Here is a 24,688-nt window from a genome sequence, read left to right as displayed (position 1 = left end):
GGCCCCTCGAGTCTCGAACCGGAACCTCCAAATCCGAGAAGCTCTGCTTATGAGGACCTCGAAATATGCCTGCCAGTGAAAAAATCTTGTGGCTTTGAGGGCTTTTGATTGGCCAGAGGCAGTAAAAATCTCGGAGAGCTGACACCAAGTCCTCCCCTGCCACGTAGCAGTGGTAAAGTCCGAAGCTCAAATTCCGAGAATTGAGCTCTGTTGATTCTTAGAACTGGGGTTCTTAGAAGTGGTGATGCAAGAAGTTTCTAGGAAAGGCCGGACACCAGGTGATTATTGCTGTTGCTGCCGCCGCTGCTGCTGCTACTGCCGCCGCCGCCGCTGTTGCCGCTGGTGCCGCTGCCGCCGCCGCTGCTCATGATCATTATTTTACCTTTTAATTCTTTTTTTTCCGCTCTTGCCAAATGCTTTGGCTCCAAGTTTTCTATGTGTATCTATTGATATAAATGTATATATTTATTTATTCTAGCTGTCAGGTGTTAAAATAAATGCCGAAGATTAGTCCCACGTTTCTCCCACTCTAGGATATAGATTGTTATGTATTTATTATTATTATTGTTGTCTTTGAGTGAATCGGCCGGTTTGGGGAGGCTTTTGCCACCCTCCCTGGTGTTGTTTTGGTTTTTGGAAAGGAGGTGGAGGAGAGGAAGGAGGGGAATTAGGGGGCGGCCGGAGCAGAGAGGACGAGACAGTGCTTGGGGGGTGATTCGGGCTAGTCTGGGGGCTGTCTGGCCCCAGACCGCGGAGAGGACGCGCGCTCGCGCTCTCGCTCTTTCTGCTGCTGCTTGCGTACGGCTTGTGATCTCCCTGGATTCGTGCGGCTGTGTTTTTTCCCTCTTTTCTCGCTTGCAAACTGCTTTCCTTGCTCCGTCGCTCCTGGCCTCCCCTTCCCTCCCTCCTCTTTTTCCTCGCCTCTTCTTCCTTCCCTTCCCCTGTCCTTCTGGGTAACTCCGGGAGGCAAAAAGGGAGGCTGCCCGCTCGCTCGCCCCGCTGGCTCTCTTCCATCGGCCTCGGTCTTTTAGATTCCCTGCCTTCGATCCGAACCGAGATTTGGAAGGAAAAAATGCAAGCGAACTCCTCGGGTTTTTGTTTTTGTTTTTTTTTGGTCATAAATCCAGATGAGATGAAGTATCGTGTCTACTATTTCCTTTCAGAGCCGTGATCTTCCTAACGAGAGCCGAGTGTTTTGGTGTCCCCTGCCCCTGTGTTTTGGGGAGCTTGGGGGCGGGGATGTTGAACACTTTGAAAATTATTCTTTCTTGGTTGTAGTCGAAGGAGTCGGGAACCTCCGCGCGCTCTCCCTGCTCATCTCGAGGAGAGAGACTGATGGCGGGACAGGGCTTCTTGGGGTGGGTGGGAAAGGGGTGCGCACTGCACCTGCGATGCCTTTCAGTGTGCGGGGGGACTCAGAGAACCTCGACAGGACAGCCCGGGAGAACGAGAAAGGTGGCGGGATTTCTGGCCGCTGCGGTGTTTGTATTTTGGGCGCTGCGTGACTCTGTGTTGGCTCCCAATGGCTGTTGCCTCCCTTTCCTAAATTTTATTTTATTTTTTCCCATGGTGCAAGCTCTGTAAAAAGGGAACTGCGGGCCTGAGCGTAGTGGACGCCAGGCTTCAGATTCCGGAGGTCCTTACCTTGGGCGAGGAGAAAGACGAACAGAGCCCCAACCCGCGTTCCTTATGTGCAAGACTCAGGAGAGAAGGGCACTTTGTGGCTGTGGCTGGGGGGACCCGGCGCGGGAGGAGCGGGCGCGGGCGCTAAAGGGAGATCTTTGTGAGTGATTTTGCAAAAATAGATTGCGAGGTTGGTTGGATTTGCAACCTGTGGCTCTCCTCGAGGGAGTAAGAATGGGGGAAGCGCGGCGGCGGCGGCCCGGGGAGGGAGTGGGTAGAGTTGGAGCCTCAGAAATCGAGCTCCGGGGGCGGGCGAGGAGAAAGCGGGGCGGGGGGGGGCGGGCAGCAGGAGCTAGGGGCCACCCGGCTGCCGGATGTAGTGACCGTGGTAAATGTCTTGAGAACTGTGGGTTGCGTTGCCTTTATGATGCCGTGTTATTGGAACCCTGGCGAAAAATGGAACTAGTGTTGCAATAATGAGTTTTAAAGCTCCCCCATGGAAAACAAAAACACAACCAAACCGATTTTTTTAAAAAATGAAAAAAGACCCTCTGTGTTGTGTTCCCTCCTACGATGGTTGAGTTGGTGCCTGGGGTTTGGGGGTGGGGGGTCCTGACAGTTGAGCAGATAAATGACCCCGAACCAGGTGCTGAAAGTCCCAAGCTGTTACAGGGCCCCTGACCACCTCAAAGAGCCAATCTTCACTCCACTCCCCCCCACCCCACGCCGGCCCCCGCCACCCCACAACCCGCCAGGATTTAATCTTTTATGGATTTTTTTTTTTCAATCAGTTTATAGTTTCCAGGAGGAAAGTCTTGTAACGCTTTACTTTTTCTCTTCTTTTTTTAAAGTAAAGTGAGTGTCAGTAGATGTGTTTTTTACAGTCTGGATTTTAAAAAAAGTGGGGCAGGAGAGAGGGAACCAGGGAAAGGGCTGTTTAGAAATACAGTTTGTGGCTCTGAGCGATGCCACCGGCTTCCTCTACAGAGACTGCCAGTTTCCCTTTTTCTTTGCAAGGTGTGTGTGGTTTTAATAAATAACTTAAAAAAAAAAAAGAGGGGGCGGCAAGATCCATCAGGAGACAGGTATCTATTTTGCTCACTATTTACTACCAAGAGCCTTTGGCACTAGAACAGAACCTCGTAAATCTGCAGCCCAAGTTGAAGTTCATCTGGCCCTAGTCCACACGCTATTCCTGGAGGTAGCAAACATGAGCTCAAAGGAGAGAGATGAAATCACATTCTTGCTTTAAAATATATACTTTTTTAAAAAAGACGAAAAGATATTTGTCTCTGGGGGAGGAGGAAATGGCGAACAAGTACCAGGAGATGGGCATTCCTTTACTCTAATGACTGCAGCTGAGTCTTCAGGCCAAAATAGAAACCTGTAGATGGGAACTCTCTCTCCACCTCCCCGCCCCGCCCGCCACCCCAAGCTTATAAATAGAAGTTTCCAGTATCCTATTTGGAAGACTTTCCAATACTAGAGGCCGAAGCATTGGCTAGTTTTAAGGGTCTGTTGATAGTGACAGTAAGGCTAGATGCTGTTCATAAAAACTAGGCGACTTGAAGGAGACAGCCAGAAAAAGTGGGAATTCTCCAATTGCCCCTTTCCTCTTCTTTTCAGTTTTGAAGGGTTTTATCCCAATGCTTTCTTGAAAAGACTAACTTATTCTGGGTTTGGTGGATAGGGATGGGACTCTAAATTCTTAAGTTGTCGTTTGCTGAGGCCTTGAAGAGTTCCAGTTATTGGTTGAGTAAATGGTAGCCATGGCTAGATGTCAAAACCCTTCCTTCCCACTATCCCCTACAGGGTAATGACACTCACAACCCACTTTGTTGTGAAAAACTTAGAGATTTAGAGGAGGCGGTGCAGCAGCGCCACCCCTCGGTGGGTGAAACTATTGGCAAAAGTCAATTTTTGAAAAATGTTGGTAAGTGAACTTATGAAACATTTTTTCCCCCGGAGATCTAAAAAAAATAGGGGAGATAAAACTCTAACGGATAAAAAGGACTTTGAAGTTTATCAAGTAGGGAAGAAAAATGTTGCTTTCCAACTAGGATGGTGTTATAATAGGCAACGTGGTTCTAATATATTTATTTTTTTTTTGATGGGGGAAGGGTGCCTGGTTGATTTTAAGTAGAAGAGTTCTCCAGGCAGAGGTTGCCCGGCCTTCCCCTGGATTCACTTCTCAGGGCATCTTAATTCTGCTGCCTGTCTGATACCGAAATAGTGAGGGATGTTTTGGTGTAAAACACCATAGTGGCTGGAAATGCTGTAGTTTTGCCGGCGGTGGCAGGACGTATATGTAGGGAGTGTGTTGAGGAGGTTTGTGGATGGCGTGGAGCAATGGTAGGTAGCCCTCTGTGAGTCAGCATCGAATGGCGCGTGCGGGTTTCCAGCACTGCGCAACAAGTGGGACCGCCGCTGCCGCCGCGAGCACAGCGAGGGTGCAGCGTAGTGGCAGAACTGGCTGGTTTCTCTTTGCCCCAGTGGAAACCAGGAACGGCCCCTCCCACCCCTCCCGATGTCCACTCCGAGACCCACAACTTCACCAAAAGACCATACCCGACTCCCCATTCCCCCGCTTTGCCAGGCGCGGTGAGCCTGAGGGGGATCCCAGCACTCGGCCCCCAGCGCCCCTTTCCTCCGAGAAGATCAGTTTATTCCCGACTTTCTTTGCTGGATGACCAGTGTTTGGCAAGAATCTCTGCCAGTACCGTCGAGTGTCATTCTGCCTTTTGAAGACAAGTGCACCTTCTTTCCCTTCCCAGTACATAAAGCTTTTCGGAGGCTGGGGGGGAAATCAACTTATGATACATGAAACCAGCTCCAGATACCGCGTTGTGGTTGCTAGAGGCGGGAGCATCGGGAAGAACGGAATTACATCCACTAAATTGAATGTTTTCTAGCTTTGCTTTTAGAGGCAATCACACCCCCAACCCTCTTCCCCACCAGACAGAAAATAAAGAGGGGCGGTTAGGGGTCGGTGTGGAAGCTGCGGCCGCGCGGCGATTCTCGGACGGGCTGGCCTGCCACCTAGCGGTGGGCTGAGATCGAGTTCGCGGCCATGGGCGGTGGGCTCGCCGTTCCACCTCCCGGGCGGCGGTACCCTGACCAGATCTAGGACTGACAGAAGGAGGGCACCCTCCAACGGGGATGGCATACAACCTCCAAAGTTTTGACAAGAGGGATGAAAATCAGAAAGGCCTCGCCGCTCGCCCATCACTCAGCGATGAGCATCTATTTCCACTAAGAGAAACCACAAATAACCCGCTTCGAACACACCATCTTTCTGTCCCTGTGGCCCTTCTTAGGGGAAGTCGGTAGTGGAAGGATGCCATCTAGGAGCTCAGGGGCTTTGGGACGTACAACTCTGTTTTACAGTTGAGGAAACAGGCCCGACGAGGAGGCTTGTTAGTGGTGAGTTAGTGACTTAACCAGGACCAGATTTTAAGCTTCTGAATTTCATGTCAGTGACTGAAAGTCAAAGGCGGGTTTATCTCAGCTCCTTTGAAGTATTTATGAGAAAGGAGCGGCTGCCAGAACCATGAGTTTAACCTCTTAGGCCACCTTTGTTGCCAGTGTTCATTGGAAACCGCTCCCCAGGAGTCTTGGAGGATTTTTTTTTTTTTTAAAGAAAATATGGCCTAAGATTTCGGTAATAGACACGAAAAGCCTAGATGGTGCTGAAGGGTGTGGGTCTCAGAGCTCGGGGGTTTGCGTGTTAAGAGGGGGGTTAAGGCCTGGACCAAAGACTTGCAGGGGGAGCCTTGATTCTGAAATCGCTCTCTTCCCCTTCCTAACATCCTCTGCATAGCAGCCTGGCGAGAAACCGGGGGTGTGTGTGTGAGGGGGTGGGGGTCATGTGGATAGGCCAGAATTTGTGCCACAACAGTTCCTCCATAAAGTTTTCTTTCTCCGAGCTCGTGACTTAAGATGGCAAACGCGCGTCCGCATGCTGGCGGCCCCTAGCGGCAGCAGGCGCGTTCTGCAGCGGGAGACAGCGCCGTCTCCCCCGCCCGGGTCCGCGGGGATCGAGTTCGGCCTCTCCCACTGCGGGAGCCGGCAGAGGCCGCGTCGGAGAAACGCGCCTCTGTTCGGACTGGAAACGAATCTGGGAACGAGTTTGAAGCGCGGTCAAGTTTGACTCATCGCTTTCCAAGGACAGTTAGTGCCTTCCATCTTCATTAACGTGAATAAGGACCTTGGCTGACTTCTTTCCAGATCGGATTTTTAAAGGCATTGTTTGCTTGAGGAGATCATGCGTCTCCCCTCCCCCGCCAGCCTTTTTGCAAAGGCTGAGCCCAGTCCAGCCAGGACGGCCGAGGGATCTCTGCTCCGGGACGCGTTTTGCTGGCATTGTCTTCGGGCCCTTCTGGAAGGCTGTCTCGCGCTAAGCGGATGGGGAACGTCCCTTCTGCAACTCCTCTTCAGATCTTGATGATAAAACACATCCCTCTGTTTTATTGCATTTCCTAGAAGCTTGCAGGCTTGCAAGAGCACTGTTGGCAGGAAACGTGATAGAAATGAAAGTCAGGACATAATGTCCCCGAACACCTCGGTTATCCAAAGCGGCTGCCGAGGCCATCGCGTTATCAAATTCGCTTTTATTCACTGTCGTCTCCTGCACCCTCCCGTTCCCCAGCCAAGAGGGCGAAGAGTGTTTTCCCCCAAGAATAAAAACAGCTCCGCGATTTGACCTCACCCCCTGCCGCCGGACCACGGTGGTGTCTGCAGCCGTGCAGCTAGTTGGCTGAAACGCTGCTGAAACCGGGAGCCCCACGGCAGGGCCCCTGATGCGGGGTTCACTACGGCAGTTCCAGCCTTATTAAAATTCCTTGTCCTTGTCCCTAAACAGTGCTTTACACTTTCAGATTTCCCTTTGGATTTTTCAGCGGGTTATTGGAGTTATTAGATTACCAATAATCCAACAGCCGGCCTGGCTAGAGAGGAGGGGGAAGGGCGGAAGGCATTCTCCAAATCGGGAGGCTCTGGCCAAACTAGGTCAATGGGAAGGAGGGGAGGGGCGAGACGGGGTTGACGGTTTCAAACCTTGATGGAGGGCTCTCTCTAGCGTTAGGCAGCGGTAAAAACACCATTAGGTTTGAGCTCCCGGAACCACGGGACTCCTAATTTCCAATAAATGCACTTACTTAATTTTAACTTCCCAGATTCTCATCCCTACCCCCATATTAAATCCCAACCGTCTCTTTCACCTTTATCCCACCGGGCGAAGGGGTGAGAAAGCTTCAATGTAGGATTTTGAGGCCAAAGGCTCCGTCTTTGCAGACCGACTCTGACCCTTCCGCTTGCCGCAGAAGGGATGAGCGGCGCAGTGTGACGCCACTGGCTAGTTTTAGGACCAGACTGCGGCCTTTGTGGCTGAGTGTTTCGCTGTCCCCTGGCCTCCGAAAGCGCACCCCGGAGCCTGCTACCGAGACCAATTAGGACATGGCACCCGGGGGTTATAATTCCCGGGAGGGCTACAGGAAGGCGAGGCAACTTTGGAGAGTGCCAGTGCGCGCGCAGGGGTCGGGGCCCTGGCCTTTGCCGAGTCCAAGCTGTGTCTCTACGGTTTCGGGGAAATCGGATTCGGAAATCCTTACGGCTTGGCAGCTCCTATTCTAAAGACTCTGGGCGGAAACCAAGTGGAGCTGGGTTCCCGTTCTTGCCAACGTAGGCGGAAGGGGCTTTCTGTTTAGTTTTTCTCCAACCTTGCCTGGGGCGCCTATGATGGAGACCCTCGGCTCCTAGGGACTCCATCTTTTTGACCTTGAAGTCTCGCCCAAACATTCCCCTAAAAGAACGGGGATGAGGGAGAATGGAAGGCAAAAAGAGGGAAAAAAGCAAATAAACTTCGGAATCAGACAACTTAAAGTCTCGATATGAGCCTCGGATTGTATTCGAACTCCTGGGCTCCAGACCCAGCTCTGCTACTAACTTGTCTGACCTTCCATTTATAAACTGTTGTGGGTGAGAGGTTGGACTAGGTGAACTCTGAGAGCCCTGCACTCGGCGCGGACGAGGGATTTAGGGGAAAGTGTGCTGTATTCCCCGCGAGCCTTCCCCAGCGGCCCCGCCTCCCCGGGTGAATCCCCGGCGGCCAGCGCAGCGCAGGCAGCGATCCTGGCGGCTGCCAGGGCCCGGCAGCTTCCTGGAAAGTTACTTCTTGTTGGAGCCGGCGATAGGCAAAGTGTGTTCTGTGAAATCCGCAGGGCCGAGATTGACTACGTTCCGGGAATGAGAGGGCTGTGTCATTCCCCTCATTGCCCGCTGCCTTGACGGCGTAACAGGAAAAAAAAAAAAAAAAAAAAAAAGGCATACACACAATGTTAGCTACCGAGGTGCACGAAAAGTTTTATTTGAATGTAACTAAATTAAGGGCCGCCACGGTCATACCACAAAGCCTCCGTCGCGCCTTGCGGGGGGCTTCGAGGTGGATCGCCCACGGGCGGGCAGTCCCTGGAAGACAGGTACGGAGTCGTCGGGGTGGGGTAGCGAAGTCTGCCTAGGCTTGCCCCGGCGCGCAGGGCTGGTGTTTGTGCTATTATGTGTGAGCGAGAAAATGGGGCTTCCTGGTGCCAGCCCAGGGGAGGAGGGAGGAAAAGGATGGGGTCTTTCGTATTGGCTCGCTCTCTGGCTCTTAACCTCGCCTCTCGCTCTTCTCTCATTTTTTCTCTCTCTTTCTCTCTTTCTCTTTCTGTCGTTTCTGCTGTCTTCTCTCTCTCTTTGCTTTTTTTTTTTTTTGGTTCCTGTTTTCTTCCTCAATGGAAAGCTCTTTTAGCTCCTCTCAAGGAGCCTAGTTGGCTACGCACAAGGAAAGCGGCAAAAGAGCTAAAGGGAGGAAGGGGAGAGAAAACATTTAACTCTCCCATGGTGGTTACTGACCCAGCCTGGGTGCGGGGAGATTGGGATGGGAAGTCCAGGTCTGGGGGCAGCCAGCAGTTGTCAGTTTCTCATTGACAGCCCTGCTCCTTGGAGATTGTTTTTGTGGGTAGTCTTGTGTGTGGCATTGATGGAATGGCTGAATCTAGGAGACGCGGCATGTCCAGAACTTGCTGGAAATTGGCTTTGAGATTTTGGGCAAGGCTTCTCACATGGAGCCTCAGTTCCCTCCCTAATAAAGCAGGGCTGTTATAAGGATAAGATGCAATCGTGAGGTGTGGGAAAGGACCAAGAGCTCTGTAAAAATACAAACCAAATGCTGGTGGTGCTTCCACACCTGCGGCATTTGGGGTGGGGATGGTGACAACATTACCCACACTCAACCCACACACTCAGGAGTTGGGGGGGCTGGTTCTTAAGAAGAGTTGGCTTACAAAGGAGTGAACTTGGGAAGGACCTGCGCCTCGTGTATGTACATTTGTTTTTGGCCAGGCAGAGGCTTACGGTGAAAAGCCCAAGGCCTAGCTGACAGTGGACACAGGGGAATATGTTTGTTTGTTTCAATCCGCATCTGGAGTGAGTCATTGCCACTTGTCATGGTGAAATGGCAAATCTGGGCTTCCTGTGGTTCCAGAAGCCTGCGACTGGAAATCCACAAGTGAGCTGGTGGTTGAAGCTGGTTAAAGAACAGCCTAGGTATTCCAGAAGTGTTTGAGGATCCCTTCCATGAGGGAAGAGAGTAAAGTTTATAAGTAAACCTCCCACGTGTCTTCAGCTTTCTTTTGCAAAGGAGAAAATCCTTGAAGTTTGGTAAAGACCAAGTTAGTCTATCTCTCTTTGCCTATCTCGAGTTGGGCTGGGGAGAAGAGGAGATAGGTTCTTTTGTCTTTTTCTGTCTTCTCCCTTCCCCACTTCCTTCCCTTCAGTCCCCACTCGCTCACATGCACACACTAACCTTGGAGCCGATGGGATTGAGTGACTGGCACTTGGGACCACAGAATGTCAGAGTGTTTGGTTACAGACTCAAGGAAACCTCTCATTTTAGAGTGCTCATTTGGTAAGACTCAGCAGCCTGGAATGGGGCAAAGTGTTTGTGTGGGGGAAGGAACGTAAAAATGAGATTCACCCACATCAGGGTGCTGCCTTGCATGTTCTACAGCACGTAGGCTGATTTGGAAAGGGGACAGGAATTTGAGCCAGAAGACCTAGGGCCAGGTCACCAACCATGTACATGGCCCAACATGACCTTGTTGGCCTCAGGCCTCTTTACCCAGAAAATAGCTCTAAAGTTCTGCTTTTTTTTTTTTTTTTTTTAAAGGGGGAAGACAGTTCAAATATTGTTTTGTTTTGCAGCCCATATTTGATCATAAATGAGGGTCTTACACCTGTGCTTTTAATGATTTTGTTTTAGAGAAGCTGGTTTGGAAGGAGGTACATATTTCATTAAATCTCTTTAAGGTTTAGTGCTCCCTGGCCAGTTCTCAGCTAAATCACATAGTTAAGTCTTTTACCAGCAGGGAGAAGCACAAACTTAGAAGCAATAGCATTCTGTCTCGTCTTAGACCCAGTAGGGAAGGGAGAGAACACTTTGAAAAAGAAGACAAAGGTTTTCAAGGAATACGTAGACATGACATCTCAGGCTGTGTTCTGCAGAGTCTATATTCAGTCTTAACGTTTGAGATAGGCAGGAAATACTGCCTGTTTGTCTTGAGCAAGCCACTTGAACCCCTAAACCTCAGTTTCATCGCCAGTGAAATAAGGATAAAGATATTGGCCCTATCGTCCTTGGGGAATCATTCTAAGACTTGAAAGATAATATTTTAGCAGGTTTTGAATGACATCCAGTGGTTTTAGGCCACGGACGGATCATTATTGTTAATGTTGACAGAACCATTTTTCTTATTTTTTCTTTCCCATAAACTCTAGTGGCCTTTGGATGGTATAAATTTTTTCTTTGAAGAAGGAAATATATGTATGTATGTATGTATAACTAATTAATGTATGCAATTGTACTCCCAGTACTCAGGATAAAAACATTATTATCTCATAGCTTCGGGTGCCTGTTGTTTCCATAAGAGCAGAGCTGGAAAATGTTTGTTAGCTTGTGGTAAAGCCACACCAGCTGGCAAGCTGCAACTATCAAAGCAAAACTAAATGTGTATGTCCCAAAATAAGACTATAGTGGACAATCTTACATTCATTAAATCAATTTCTGTTTGCTTTCTTCTCTTCTCTGTAGGTTTTGAGCAAAATTTTGGACTGTGAAGCAAGGCATTGGGTAAGTAAATAAAATTATATGCTTTAAAATGTTGGGACAGAGTGTTTCTTTTGAATTTGCCAATACATGTGTTTCTGTGAACTTTGCCACTGTTCATTATATGAGACAAGGATAACCAATTCCCTCTATATCACTCCTAGTCCTCATCCTTCACCTCTGTATTAGACTGTCTTAACACTTGCATGGTCAATCATTCTGTTACTCTTTCTTTGTGTAAACTACTTTAGCCAGCTACTGTGCACCAACAATATGCTAGCTCCTCGAGGTACAAAAGTCAGGTAGCTCTAAAGCCTAACAGTAGAGAGAGACCGATGGTGACTGAGATGACGAAATAAGATACTTATGAGAATAGCTGTGAGTTTTGAGAACCTCCTATGAACGAGGAATGTATTTCTAACTTTTATAACCGCATAAGTATTACTACTTCCATTTGGGGCAAGCAAAGCCCCAAACCAGTAAACAACCTGCTTAAAGTCCCACAGCTAGCAAAAGGCAAGTCTAGCCTGATAATCTTAAAACACAGTGTCTCGACCGGGCGCGGTGGCTCATGCCTGTAATCCCAGCACTTTGGGAGGCCAAGTTGGGCTGATCACGAGGTCAGGAGTTTGAGACCTAGCCTGACCAACATAGTGAAACACCATCTCTACTAAAAATACAAAAAAATTAGCTGGGTGTGGTGGCAGGCACCTGTAATCCCAACTACTCGGGAGACCGAGGCAGGAGAATCACTTGAACAGGGAAGGCGGAGGTTGCAGTAAGCTGAGATTGCGCTATTGCACTTCAGCCTGGGTGACGGTGTGAGACTCCGTCTCAAAAAACAAAAAACACGGTGTCTCTCCATTGCAACATACTCACTGCCTCTCAGTGCTTGGCAGAGTATTTGGTATGTGGGAAAAACACTCAACAAATATTCATTCCCTTTGCTTTTCCCCTAAAGGGCTTTCTATCCCAACTTGTTGGATAAAAGTTATTCTCCCCATTTTAAAACTACGAAGAATAATGGCCAGAGGTGGGCTATGAATTGTTCAAAGATCAAACCCAAGGGACCTGAGTTGCATTCTGTACCACAGCAGGCTGAGCCACCTGCTCTGATACCCGTGGCAAGCAGGAAACAGGTTCTGGAGGACTAACAGGATTTTGGCCTCTTTTTTCAAGTGAAGACAAAATGGCCTCGCCGGCTGACAGCTGTATCCAGTTCACCCGCCATGCCAGTGATGTTCTTCTCAACCTTAATCGTCTCCGGAGTCGAGACATCTTGACTGATGTTGTCATTGTTGTGAGCCGTGAGCAGTTTAGAGCCCATAAAACGGTCCTCATGGCCTGCAGGTGAGGGATCTGAAAGGAAAGGGTGGGTGAGTCAAAGTGGGGTGATGGCGCTGGCAGCCGAGCAAGGCAGAACACGTAGGCCTTTTACTGCATCTGGGATGACATCTTGCTTTGTCTCCAGATCTCAGCACCATGGCCTGGCACAGTAGGATCCCAAGTGAATAAATGAATGAATCGATGAATGCACTTTTAGAAAAGAAAGAGTCATGTTCTGTGGGCATAGAAGGAGGAAGATTATATACTGCCCCAAGAAAGGATGTGTTTGGGGCAGACAATGGAGAATAACTTCAGTTAACCAGTGAATAAATGACAAAAGATTTCAAATGAACTTTCTTTGTCTTTAAGTAGCTTAAGCAAGTTAATTTGAAATAGTTTGCTCTTTTATGCTATAAATGTATTTATTTTATGCTACAACTGAATTTCCATGGGTGTTCAGAGTATACGTAAGACTTAGTGAGAGTAAACTAGCTGATTCTTCATGTTTATCAAGTATTTCGAGTTTTCAAAGCAATTTTATATTACATGATATCATCTCCCTGGATCTTTTTAGTAGCCTTCAGTGTTCTGCATTGCACTATTGCCTTCATTTTATAGATGGTAAAAGGAAAGCACAGGGAGGTTAAATGATACAGAATCAGGGATCTCTATTGCTGTTTGAAAACTTATCCAACATCTACTCTAAGCACCTGATTTTTAATAGTGGAAATAACAGAGGCTTATAGAGAGATAAAAATAATAGATAATCTTTAGTGAATGCTTACTATATGCCAGGCATCATTCTATATCCTTTACATTTTCATTCTTGCCACAACACTATAAGGTGGACACGACTGTTCCTCCTACTTTGAAGATGAGTAAAGCAAGATGCAGAGAAGCTAAATATCTTACCCAAAGTTGCATAGCTACTTGGTGGAAGTCTGGCTCGCTTCTGGCAACCCACTCAGAAAAAGTAGAATCAAGAATCAAGATGATAGCCCAGAATTCTTCCTTACAATTGAGTACTCTTTCCACCACCAGACAGCATGGCACCTGGAGGCATTGCTTGGGGTTTGACTTGGGTCTTCTAGGAGTAACAGACTCTCTGTTAATCTATGGACTTTGATAAAAGCAGTAGAGTATAGATGTAGGCATATGTTTATTTATTTGTCATTCATACCCAAATTCTAAAAAAAGATAGAATTTTAAAAATAAGTATAAATGCAGTGGAACAAGAGGGAATGCTTATACCAAAGATAGACTAAGAATAGTTACTGCAAATGGGGGCTAAATTTAACTCTGGTAATCCGTACAGTTAAGACTAAAAGGAAAACAGGCCCTGTGACTTTAAGAATATTCACTTAACCCCTCTGATCTTAGTTCCCCTATTTGTAAAGGTAGAGAATGATAGTACCTACCTTGCAGGGTTGTAAGGAGCAAAGGATAATGTATGTAAGGTGCTTAATGACTCTCTGACATTTGGTAAGCTCTCCATAAATAGCAGCTATTATTAGTTACCATAGAAGTTCTGGAGGTAGGCCCAGGGGAAAGGGGCTGAGTATCAGTGCTGACTGTAAGGGATCACAGATTCTATATGTCTACTATAGTGGAACATTTGTTTGTTTTACAGTGGCCTGTTCTATAGCATCTTTACAGACCAGTTGAAATGCAACCTTAGTGTGATCAATCTAGATCCCGAGATCAACCCTGAGGGGTTCTGCATCCTCCTGGACTTTATGTACACATCTCGGCTCAATTTGCGGGAGGGCAACATCATGGCTGTGATGGCCACAGCTATGTACCTGCAGATGGAGCATGTTGTGGACACTTGCCGGAAGTTTATCAAGGCCAGGTGAGTTGCTACCTGGGTGGAAGCCTTGGAGATGGAAGAGATAGTCCTCGATCCGAAACCTTTGATAATTCATGCATACAGAAAAAATACTCCTCTATGATTTGCTGCAACTCACATTTCCACTCTTGTTGCACACTTCTGCTGTTCTTAACTCTTGTGCCCCAGGCAGACTTAACTCCTGTGGCTGTACAGATATGTCCTATGCATTACTGCATCTTGCTTTCTTCCATTCACTTAATATACCCTCTCCTCCCACCCATCCTGCAAGGCCAATCTCGGATGCCAGCTCTTCCGTGGAAGTTTTTCTGATTACCACTTTTCCTCCCTCACCTCTTCCTCTGTGTTGTGAAGCATTTTGCCTGTGCTTTCAACTTTCCTTCTATTTTAATATTTGCATATGTATTTTAGTTCTCCTTTAGACTCCTATTATAACTATTTACATATGTGCCTCAGTTCCCTACCAGACTGTGGGCTGCTCAAGGTTATAGGGGCTATCTTACTCACCTTTTATGTCACGCTGCTCCTACTAGGCAGGACATTTATTGAATTGAATTGAGTTCACTGAGTTTAATCTCCTACCTGAGGGGTGATAAGGCATGACCTTCATTTAAAGGTGAGGAACTTGAGATCCAAAGAAGTGAAGAGCTTCACTGAGTGGAACAGAGACTCAGAGCTTAATTTCTTTAGAACCATTTGATCCAGCCATGCTAGGGTGATTGCATCCTCGCTCAGACAGAAGGGTTTTCCAGGCTGTGTTTGAAAACCTCCAGGAGCCAGGAACTCAGTGTTCCCAGAACCACACAGCATACCTTGGACCGTTAGAAAGCTTCTCTTTTTGGCTTCTCTTTAACCACCTTCTTGTTTCTAGCTCTGTTGACTGTGATCATGGTGAGCTTGCTTATTTATTTCACCCACTTGATGTTCCTTCAGGTATATACAGCTGGAGTTCTTTGTCTCCTGTGGGTGATGATGGTGGCAAGATCATCATTGCTGTCATTTACAAGTACTTTCAGTGGGTCAGGCCCTGTGCTTAGAATGTCTGAGTAACTTGCTCCATGTCACCTAGCTGCTAAGTGGCACAGCTAGGTTTGCAAACCAGGTCTGGCTGCTCTAGACCAGGGATTCATGCGTTGGCATTTGCCGCCTGTTCTCTATATAAACTTTCATCAGCATCTGGGACAAGTTCTTTCTTCAGTAGGTTACTCGTTTGTGTGTGATCCCCCAAAAGTGTCCTACCAACATTGTATAAATTCTTTTCCTGTTTCCCTATGTGTAAAATGGAGATAATAATAACCGCCTTTCCTTCCTTTGAGGATTTTGCATGGGTGAAATGAGATAAGGGCTTTGAAAGTTTTATGTGAGCTATAAAATTTTATAACATCAGAAGAGCTATAGATTCACACACATGCATAGACATGTGCCTTAAACATACAAGATTATGTCTAATCAGGCACAGATCATGCCGGTAACTCACTTCCCTTCTCTGGGCCTCAGTCTTCCCAATTGTAGGCTAGATTTCCAGGCTTCTAGCATAAATGCTTTGTAATTGTATTCACTGCCCCACAGCCACGTCACCTATGTCTAGCTAATTCAGACACAGATGTGGTTATGTAAGTGTCACTGGAAGGCCATCTATTTCACAGTTCTGATTTGGGGCCGGTGTCTTTCCTCTTTTTTTCTTTCACAGTGAAGCAGAGATGATTCCTGCCATCAAGCCCCCTCGTGAAGAGTTCCCCAACAGCCGGATGCTGATGCCCCACGACATCATGGCCTATCGGGGTCGTGAGGTGGTGGAGAACAACCTGCCACTGAGGAACGCCCCTGGGTGTGAGAGCAGAGCCTTTGCCCCCAGCCTGTACAGTGGCCTGTCCACACCGCCAGCCTCTTATTCCATGTACAGCCACCTCCCTGTCAGCAGCCTCCTCTTCTCCGATGAGGAGTTTCGGGATGTCCGGATGCCTATGGCCAACCCCTTTCCCAAGGAGCGGGCCCTCCCGTGTGATAGTGCCAGGCCAGTCCCCGGTGAGTACAGCCGGCCGGCCTTGGAGGTGTCCCCCAGTGTGTGCCACAGCAATATCTATTCACCCAAGGAAACAGTCCCAGAAGAGGCACGAAGTGATATGCACTACAGTGTGGCTGAGGGCCTCAAGCCTGCTGCCCCCTCAGCCCGAAATGCCCCCTACTTCCCTTGTGACAAGGCCAGCAAAGAAGAAGAGAGACCCTCTTCGGAAGATGAGATTGCCCTGCATTTCGAGCCCCCCAATGCACCCCTGAACCGGAAGGGTCTGGTTAGTCCACAGAGCCCCCAGAAATCTGACTGCCAGCCCAACTCACCCACAGAGTCCTGCAGCAGTAAGAATGCCTGCATCCTCCAGGCCTCTGGCTCCCCTCCAGCCAAGAGCCCCACTGACCCCAAAGCCTGCAACTGGAAGAAATACAAGTTCATCGTGCTCAACAGCCTCAACCAGAATGCCAAACCAGAGGGGCCTGAGCAGGCTGAGCTGGGCCGCCTTTCCCCACGAGCCTACACTGCCCCACCTGCCTGCCAGCCACCCATGGAGCCTGAGAACCTTGACCTCCAGTCCCCAACCAAGCTCAGTGCCAGCGGGGAGGACTCCACCATCCCACAAGCCAGCCGGCTCAATAGCATCGTGAACAGGTGACTTCAGAGAATGTCTGGGTCTGAGGTCAGGGGTTACCTGGGCAGGGTTCCGTGTCATTTCTTCTGATGGATGCAGGGGTTTCTTCTTTTCTTGCCTGAATTGCTGAGCCTATTAGAGGTGTGGAATCAGTGCCTATAGATTGAGTTAGTCTAAGTAAGGAAGTATATTACACTTAAGTAGTGTATATTTTTTCATAGCAAGAGAGATAATTCCCTTCTGGGGCAGAACAGCATTCTGTAAATCCCACAGGCACTTCCTGTGGTCTTGATGTGGCAGGGGACCATCCTACTACCCTTGGACTGAGAGAGATTGTGGGCTGCGGGGAAGCTCTGGCTCAGTTTGACCCTGGTCAGTGATCTTTCCGCAGATACTGTTTGGAGATAAACTTGAGGACAACGCTGGGGTCTCAGAGCCTGAGTGGGCAGCCCAGCTCTGGCCTCTGGGCTTGCCCGCACACAGGGAGGAGAGGGTGGTCTTGAGGCCCTGCCCCAGGTGCTGAGGCTGTCTTTACTTCTGCCCATAGGTCCATGACGGGCTCTCCCCGCAGCAGCAGCGAGAGCCACTCACCACTCTACATGCACCCCCCGAAGTGCACATCCTGCGGCTCTCAGTCCCCACAGCATGCAGAGATGTGCCTCCATACCGCTGGCCCCACGTTTCCTGAGGAGATGGGAGAGACCCAGTCTGAGTACTCAGACTCCAGCTGTGGTGAGTCCCTTTCCCTCCCTCTTCTTGTCAGGGAGGGGGAAGGCCCCTCTGCTCCATAGGTTTTGTGCTCCATTTTACTTATGCTGTTGTCTCTATTGGAGCAGTCCTCAATTGGAAGTCCACTGGCACTCCAAGTCGCCAGCCGTTCATCCCACGCTTCGCTTCTTAGGGACTGGACTAACCAAAGCAAGGGATGGGGTTTTAGAGCTGATCGGGGGTAATCAAGACTTACCATACAGTCTTTTTAGCTTCACGCCAGCAAAAGTAGCTTGTGGGGCTGGCTGTAACTCCCAGAGCTTTCTCCATTCCTCAATACCAGAACAACTAGGACTGTCCTGTGTGCATGTTATTCTGTGCCAGGCTGTACATTCTGTAAGGAGAAGCATCTGACCTTATTTATTCTTGTATCCCCCATAGGTAGTAGTAAGTCCCTAGCGTGGAGTAGGAACTCAGTAATATTAGTCGAGTTAAAAAGTTGAAGAGAATTATTAAATTGGAGTTCCTGGATAGTCGGTGGTTGGCATTTCCAGTTTTTACCAGACAAAAAAAGTCTAATTATTCACCCAGCTCTGGCTACAGTAATGGAGCCCAGTAGTACCTAATCAGGGTTAAATCACCGTGACTTGTCATTTTCAAATTGTTACAACAAAGGAAAAAATAAATCAGCTGCTTACACCCAGAGATTTGGCACAGGGTCGTGGACCCATAGATGGGAGAGCGAGGGCTGTCCCCTCCTGCCCCCTGGCTAGTTTGCCTTTGCTCTGCACTCCAGTTCTTTTCCTCTGGACCTCTGTTCCCACTTCCACCATCGCTTTGGTCTCCCAATCTCACAGGAGGATTCGGAGACATGAAATCCAAATAGGTGCAAGGGTGACCACAGAGTGTTCATCATTAATTCCTCCTTCAGTGATCTCAAAGCAGAATTGAATTTGACCTATATCTTACATTCCTGGAATGCTTTGTGTTTTATTTTGTGTAATATAATATCCTCCTGTGAGGTAGGCAGGACAGGGATTTATTATCTGACTTTGAAGACAGAGATACAGAGAGAGGCTCAGAAAAGGGTCTTGCCCTAGGGCTTCTGTGTATAAATGTAAGTAAAACTGTAAACTTATTTTTTAAAATCAATTCTCAGAGCTCTTGGGGAAAGAAAATCTCTGTTGAGCTTTCCTCAAACTGGTGCAGGCCCTCTGAGCACCTATTTGTTTGAGCTTCCCTTCTGTACCTTAATCCATCTCCTTTTTCCCTTCTCTATGGCTAAGACTCTAAATGCTAAGAAAAATAAAGTCCCCACAGATCCTTTGCTCTGAGCTCCCATGAATGTCGGGTGGGTGAGTGAGGGACTGAGGGTTCACTTTGGCACAGGGGGTAGCTACAGAGGAGAGCGGCCTTAGAGCCCTACCTCCCTTCCTCGTGCTGACTTTGGTGTCCCCCTACCACCCTCCAACAGAGAATGGGGCCTTCTTCTGCAATGAGTGTGACTGCCGCTTCTCTGAGGAGGCCTCACTCAAGAGGCACACGCTGCAGACCCACAGTGACAAACCCTACAAGTGTGACCGCTGCCAGGCCTCCTTCCGCTACAAGGGTAACCTCGCCAGCCACAAGACCGTCCATACCGGTATGGCCCTGCCCCACATGACCCGAACTCTCCACAGTTATTGGGGCAGGACAGGGAGAGGATCCCAGAGAAAGCTGTGTGGAGCCTGGAGACCTGGTGGGGCAAGGCAGGAGGCAGGCCCCATCCTGGCCCGAACGAGGGGCCTAGCCCTTTCTTGTCTTTGCTTAGTGACTTCACTCATCCACTCCCTGTATCTTTTGTCTTTCCTCTGAGATGCTCTATCCTGCTTTTCTGCCTCTGCTGGGGTCAGAAGTGTTAATCCCACTGTACAGGTGAAGAGACTACGTCTGGGAAAGACAAATAGATTCGATTTTCGTAAAGTCAGAAAAAAAAAAAGCCTGTTGATTTGTTTCAATGACTTGTTCCTTATCAACTCACATTCCTTTACCGGGTAGCTTCTCATGACCTGATTGTTGTTTACAATCTACTCTCTTCGTACTGTAAATGGCCCTCTTATCTCAGAAACTTGCCATGAAGGAAGGTTCAGCCATTCTATTGGTTTCCTCTGCCTGAGCATCTCCTCAGACCCAAGCCCCACCCCTCTTGCAAATGGAATCCAGCTGTGGTTGCCACAAGTGGAAAAATATGTTTGTTCTAAAAGAGAGAAACTAGAGCAGCCTGATTGTGTCTCCCTGGTGAATGAGCTGATGAGTGAATCTGTCTTATCCAAGGGAAAAACTGGAAGAAGCTTCCCAGGTAATCTGAAGTAGCCCCTCAGGTTCCAGAGAGGGAAACTGAGGCCCAGAGAAGGAGAGTGACTTGTCCAGGTTCCACAGGCAGATAATCCTAATGACAAAGCTGGTTCTAAAGCCCAGTATTCCTGGAACCTCCCCCTCTCCTATCTCACACCTGGCATTGTTGCTACTCCATGCCACCACTTGTTTCTTGGCCCTGGTCCCCTGCAAGGCATGCAGGTGTGTGTGTGAGAGAGGGCTGGCCGGCGTGGGGGCAGGCCCCTGGATTCTCTCTCTGACATTCCCTAAGGAAAAGGAAAACACAAGTGGCCTCAGGGAGGAGCAGCCTGCTTAGAAATCCAGGAGCCAGGGACTGCAGAGACCTTCCTTATTGAATCTGGCTTTTCTTTTTCCCTTTTTCTTGGTAATAGGTGAGAAACCCTATCGTTGCAACATTTGTGGGGCCCAGTTCAACCGGCCAGCCAACCTGAAAACCCACACTCGAATTCACTCTGGAGAGAAGCCCTACAAATGCGAAACCTGTGGAGCCAGATTTGTACAGGTGAGCAGAGTGGCCTGGAGAAAGGCCCACTCCGTCGCTGTGTGCTGATGAGGGGCTGCCCAGAGGCCTGCAGCCAACCCAGAAGACGTCTCACGCTTTCTTCTTCATTCAGGTGGCCCACCTCCGTGCCCACGTGCTCATCCACACTGGCGAGAAGCCCTATCCCTGTGAAATCTGTGGCACCCGTTTCCGGCACCTTCAGACTCTGAAGAGCCACCTGCGAATCCACACGGGAGAGAAACCTTACCATGTACGTAAGCCTCTTGAGGCCACTGTCTGGCCTGCGGGGATGTGGAGGGCAGGGAAGGAGGTGGAGCAGGGAGGCAGTGGAACTGTCTGCTCCCATCTCAAGCACACAGTGGGGCAACCACTACGCTAATGGTTGGAAGACCTAGATCTGGGCCCGATGGTCAGACACCCTGCTTGACCTTGGCCCAAGCCTTAGGGGACTCATCTTTAAAATAAGGGTATTGGACTAGGTGATCTGGGCCTTAGGAGAGGAGTCTAGACTGTGGATACATAGACTTGATTCACTCCACCTAGATTCATTCATTTCACAAATACTTATTGATTGCCTACTGGACACCCCATACTGGGCTAGATGCACATTTAAGAGGAGCTGAGGTGTTTGAGAAGGAACAGTCTTGGGAGGAGGAGAACAAAAAGAATGTTGTAAGAATTAATGATGTTACAAGAAAAAATTTTAAAAAAAAACATAGAGGTGGTCATTTTAAGAAAGAGGAGGCGGCCAGTCGTGCAGCCCGACACTGTGGATAGGTCACTGGGATTGGAGTGTTCTAGGGTGGGGTCTCGGCAGCTACAGCCTGTGTGCCAATGTTTGAATATTCCATGAACTAGGAATGGTTTTTACAATTAAAAAGTAAAAGAATATTTTGTGCCATATGCAAATTATATGAAATTTAAATTTCACTGTTCCTAAGTAAAAGGTTATTGGAACACAGCCACGCTCATTTGTGTAATTTTGCCTATGGTTGCTTTGAGGAGTTGATGACATCCTTCTAGGTGGTGATGAGACAAAGAAGTAATCAATGAATGTTAACCTACATACCAGAGGTTAACCTGCAAAACATGATTATTTTTGTTCCCTTGTTGATCAAGCCGTGAGTGAATATCTTCTTACTTGCTGTTTGGGCAAATTCGTTATCCTCTCAGTACCTTAATTTCCTAATCTGTAAAGCGAGTTTGATAGTAGTATCTACTTCATGGAGTTGTAGTATTAACTAATTATTAAAGTGTTGAGGATAGCACATAGTAATAGTAAAATAAATATCCGCTATTATGATGATTTGCTAGAATTTTAGATGCATAGGATATCGGAGTTGAGAATGACTTTCAGCTTGTATTGACCCAGGCCATTCAGAAGGGAGATCCAAGGCCCAGAGAGGGAAATGACATGCTGGGGACACACAGCGGTGAATGGCATAGATAAGTAGACCCTGTGTCCCCCAAGACCAGAGATTTTACACATGGCCCTGCTCATTTTTTATTTGTCTTCATCTATTTCCATTTTCACTTGAAAACATATACTCTATCTGAACATATTTTATTACCCTTTTTGTTTTAGAATAGTTTTAGATTTATAGAAAAGTTGCAAAGATTGTACTGAGGGCTCCTACATGCACCCATTTTATCCTATTGTTAACATCTTACGTTAGTTCCATACATTTGTCACAACTAATGAACCAGTACTGATCTATAATTATAAGCTAAAGTTCATACTTTACTTACATTTTCTTTGTTTTTATCCAAGAATGTCCTTTCTCATTCAAGATCTCATCTAGATTACCCCATTACATTTAGTCATCCGTTTTACTTTTAAGTAACTTTTATCTCTACTAAAGCGCTTATTACCCATTCATTGAATTAAATCAAGAAACGGCTCCACTTGCTAATGTTTAGTTAGCTTATCTAAGATATATACTCTAGGAAAGAATATAACTGCATTTAAAAAAAATTTACCCTAGACTCCAGAATTTCCGTGAATTCAGACTGATCTAGTCCATTTGTCCAGATGTGTTCAGATTAGTTGTATAATTTGAATAAGAGGTATATTCTGTTAAGTACTAGGAAGATTATAAAGTTTAGGAAAAAATAGCCACTGCCCTCAAAGTGTTACCCACTGAAGAAGGATCCATGCACACGGAGGGCTGTGTGGTAAAGGTAGAAATCTTACAGAGGCTCAAAGGAAAACAGGGATTATTTTCATCCTTGAGAGATTCAGAAATGCCTTAATAATTAGAGGAGTTTGCATCTGACTGCACTTTTGGATAAGACTTGAACTTGTGGAGTTAAGGCAGGGAAGGACATCTCTAGCAAGGGAGAGGCAGAAGCAGCACTTGGGAAAGCAGGGACCGGACATTTGCAGAACGCTAGCCTATCTGTTGGCAGAAGCCCGGATGCATATGGGTTCTTAACCTGGCCTTGGAGAGGCAAGAGCTGCCCCAGTCCCTTGGAGGGAGAATCTTTCCTCTCTGGGTCTTTGAGCAATGACACCTTTCTCGGGTTGATGACAGCTAACAGTTTGCTTCTGATATCCCTGCAGTGTGAGAAGTGTAACCTGCATTTCCGTCACAAAAGCCAGCTGCGACTTCACTTGCGCCAGAAGCATGGCGCCATCACCAACACCAAGGTGCAATACCGCGTGTCAGCCACTGACCTGCCTCCGGAGCTCCCCAAAGCCTGCTGAAGCATGGAGTGTTGTTGCTTTCGTCTCCAGCCCCTTCTCAGAATCTACCCAAAGGATACTGGAACACTTTACAATGTTCATCCCATGATGTAGTGCCTCTTTCATCCACTAGTGCAAATCATAGCTGGGGGTGGGGGGGGTGGGGGTCGGGGCCTGGGGGATCGGGAGCCGCAGCAGCTCCCCCTCCCCCACTGCCATAAAACATTAAGAAAATCATATTGCTTCTTCTCCTATGTGTAAGGTGAACCATGTCAGCAAAAAGCAAAATCATTTTATATGTCAAAGCAGGGGAGTATGCAAAAGTTCTGACTTGACTTTAGTCTGCAAAATGAGGAATGTATATGTTTTGTGGGAACAGATGTTTCTTTTGTATGTAAATGTGCATTCTTTTAAAAGACAAGACTTCAGTATGTTATCAAAGAGAGGGCTTTAATTTTTTTAACCAAAGGTGAAGGAATATATGGCAGAGTTGTAAATATATAAATATATATATATATAAAATAAATATATATAAACCTAAAAAAGATATATTAAAAATATAAAACTGCGTTAAAGGCTCGATTTTGTATCTGCAGGCAGACACGGATCTGAGAATCTTTATTGAGAAAGAGCACTTAAGAGAATATTTTAAGTATTGCATCTGTATAAGTAAGAAAATATTTTGTCTAAAATGCCTCGGTGTATTTGTATTTTTTTGCAAGTGAAGGTTTACAATTTACAAAGTGTGTATTAAAAAAAAAGAACAAAAAAATCTGCAGAAGGAAAAATGTGTAATTTTGTTGTAGTTTTCAGTTTGTATATACCCGTACAACGTGTCCTCACGGTGCCTTTTTTCACGGAAGTTTTCAATGATGGGCGAGCGTGCGCCATCCCTTTTTGAAGTGTAGGCAGACACAGGGACTTGAAGTTGTTACTAACTAAACTCTCTTTGGGAATGTTTGTCTCATCCCATTCTGCGTCATGCTTGTGTTATAACTACTCCGGAGACAGGGTTTGGCTGTGTCTAAACTGCATTACCGCGTTGTAAAATATAGCTGTACAAATATAAGAATAAAATGTTGAAAAGTCAAGCTGGCTTGGTCTGGAGGGCTTTCCTTGCGTTGGAATGGGGCCTGGCCTGCGTCTGGCTCCCTCAGCTCCTAACCTAGTGGAAAATGCTCTTGGAGGGAAGGGGCTGCTGACTGCTGCATTCTAAAAAAGGAGCGTCTTTTGAGATGAGGCTGGGTTCCTGGTACCTTGGCATGAATGCACATTTGGATCCCAGCACCAGGAGGGACTGCGGACTCCAGGCCCTTTCTGAAGAGCTCAGGTGGGAGATTTTGGAAGGACCTCCCACTCAGCTCTATGCTAAGCATTTTTGTTTTGTTTTGTTTTTTGTTTTTTGAGACAGAGACTCGCTTTGTCTCCTAGTCTGGAATGCAGTGGTGCGATCTCAGCTCACTGCAACCTCCGCCTCCTGGGTTCCAGTGATTCTCCTGCCTCAGCCTCCCAAGTAGGTGAGATTACAGATGCGCGCCACCATGCCCAGCTAATTTTTTGTGCTTTTAATAGAGACGGGGTTTTGCCATGTGGGCCAGGCTGGTCTCGAACTCCTGACCTCAGGCGATCTGCCTTTCTCAGCCTCCCAAAGTGCTGGGATTACAGGTGTGAGCTACCATGCCCGGCCTAGGCTAAGCATTTAATGACTTCCCTCCTAGCTCTGCTGACACATAGATAGGCATCTCTTCTTCCTCTGGACCTCAGTTTGCCCAGTCTTGGAATTGAGAAGGCCCATCTTGCTTTCTGGCTTCACGAACAATTTCTCTCCACTCGG

At 47.6% G+C, this 24,688-nt stretch overlaps 1 protein-coding gene across 7 annotated transcripts; it reads left to right on the top strand.

Annotated features, from left to right (window-relative positions):
• On the top strand, nt 1-23,945 carry BCL6 (BCL6 transcription repressor). Of its 7 annotated transcripts, none has more exons than XM_003256638.4 (10): nt 1-278; nt 10,751-10,789; nt 11,945-12,115; nt 13,722-13,943; nt 15,631-16,602; nt 17,130-17,314; nt 18,765-18,932; nt 20,038-20,168; nt 20,281-20,418; nt 22,732-23,945. In XM_003256638.4, the coding sequence occupies exons 3-10, from the start codon at nt 11,955-11,957 to the stop codon at nt 22,873-22,875; spliced, it is 2,121 nt and encodes a 706-aa protein (XP_003256686.1). In that variant the 5' UTR covers nt 1-278; nt 10,751-10,789; nt 11,945-11,954; the 3' UTR covers nt 22,876-23,945. The 7 variants fall into 7 exon arrangements, with proteins under 7 accessions (XP_003256686.1, XP_030678824.1, XP_030678826.1 ...); XM_030822963.1 differs by lacking the exon at nt 1-278 and adding an exon at nt 291-8,099; XM_030822962.1 differs by lacking the exon at nt 1-278 and adding an exon at nt 8,333-9,568 and having other exon boundaries at nt 22,732-23,642.
• Nucleotides 23,946-24,688: the final 743 nt, after the last annotated feature.

This window comes from Nomascus leucogenys, chromosome 11 (assembly GCF_006542625.1).
Source record: "Nomascus leucogenys isolate Asia chromosome 11, Asia_NLE_v1, whole genome shotgun sequence".
NCBI classification, from domain to species: Eukaryota; Metazoa; Chordata; class Mammalia; order Primates; family Hylobatidae; genus Nomascus; species Nomascus leucogenys.
Note: the sequence above shows the minus strand (reverse complement) of the source record. Positions and strands in the feature narration are given on the sequence as shown.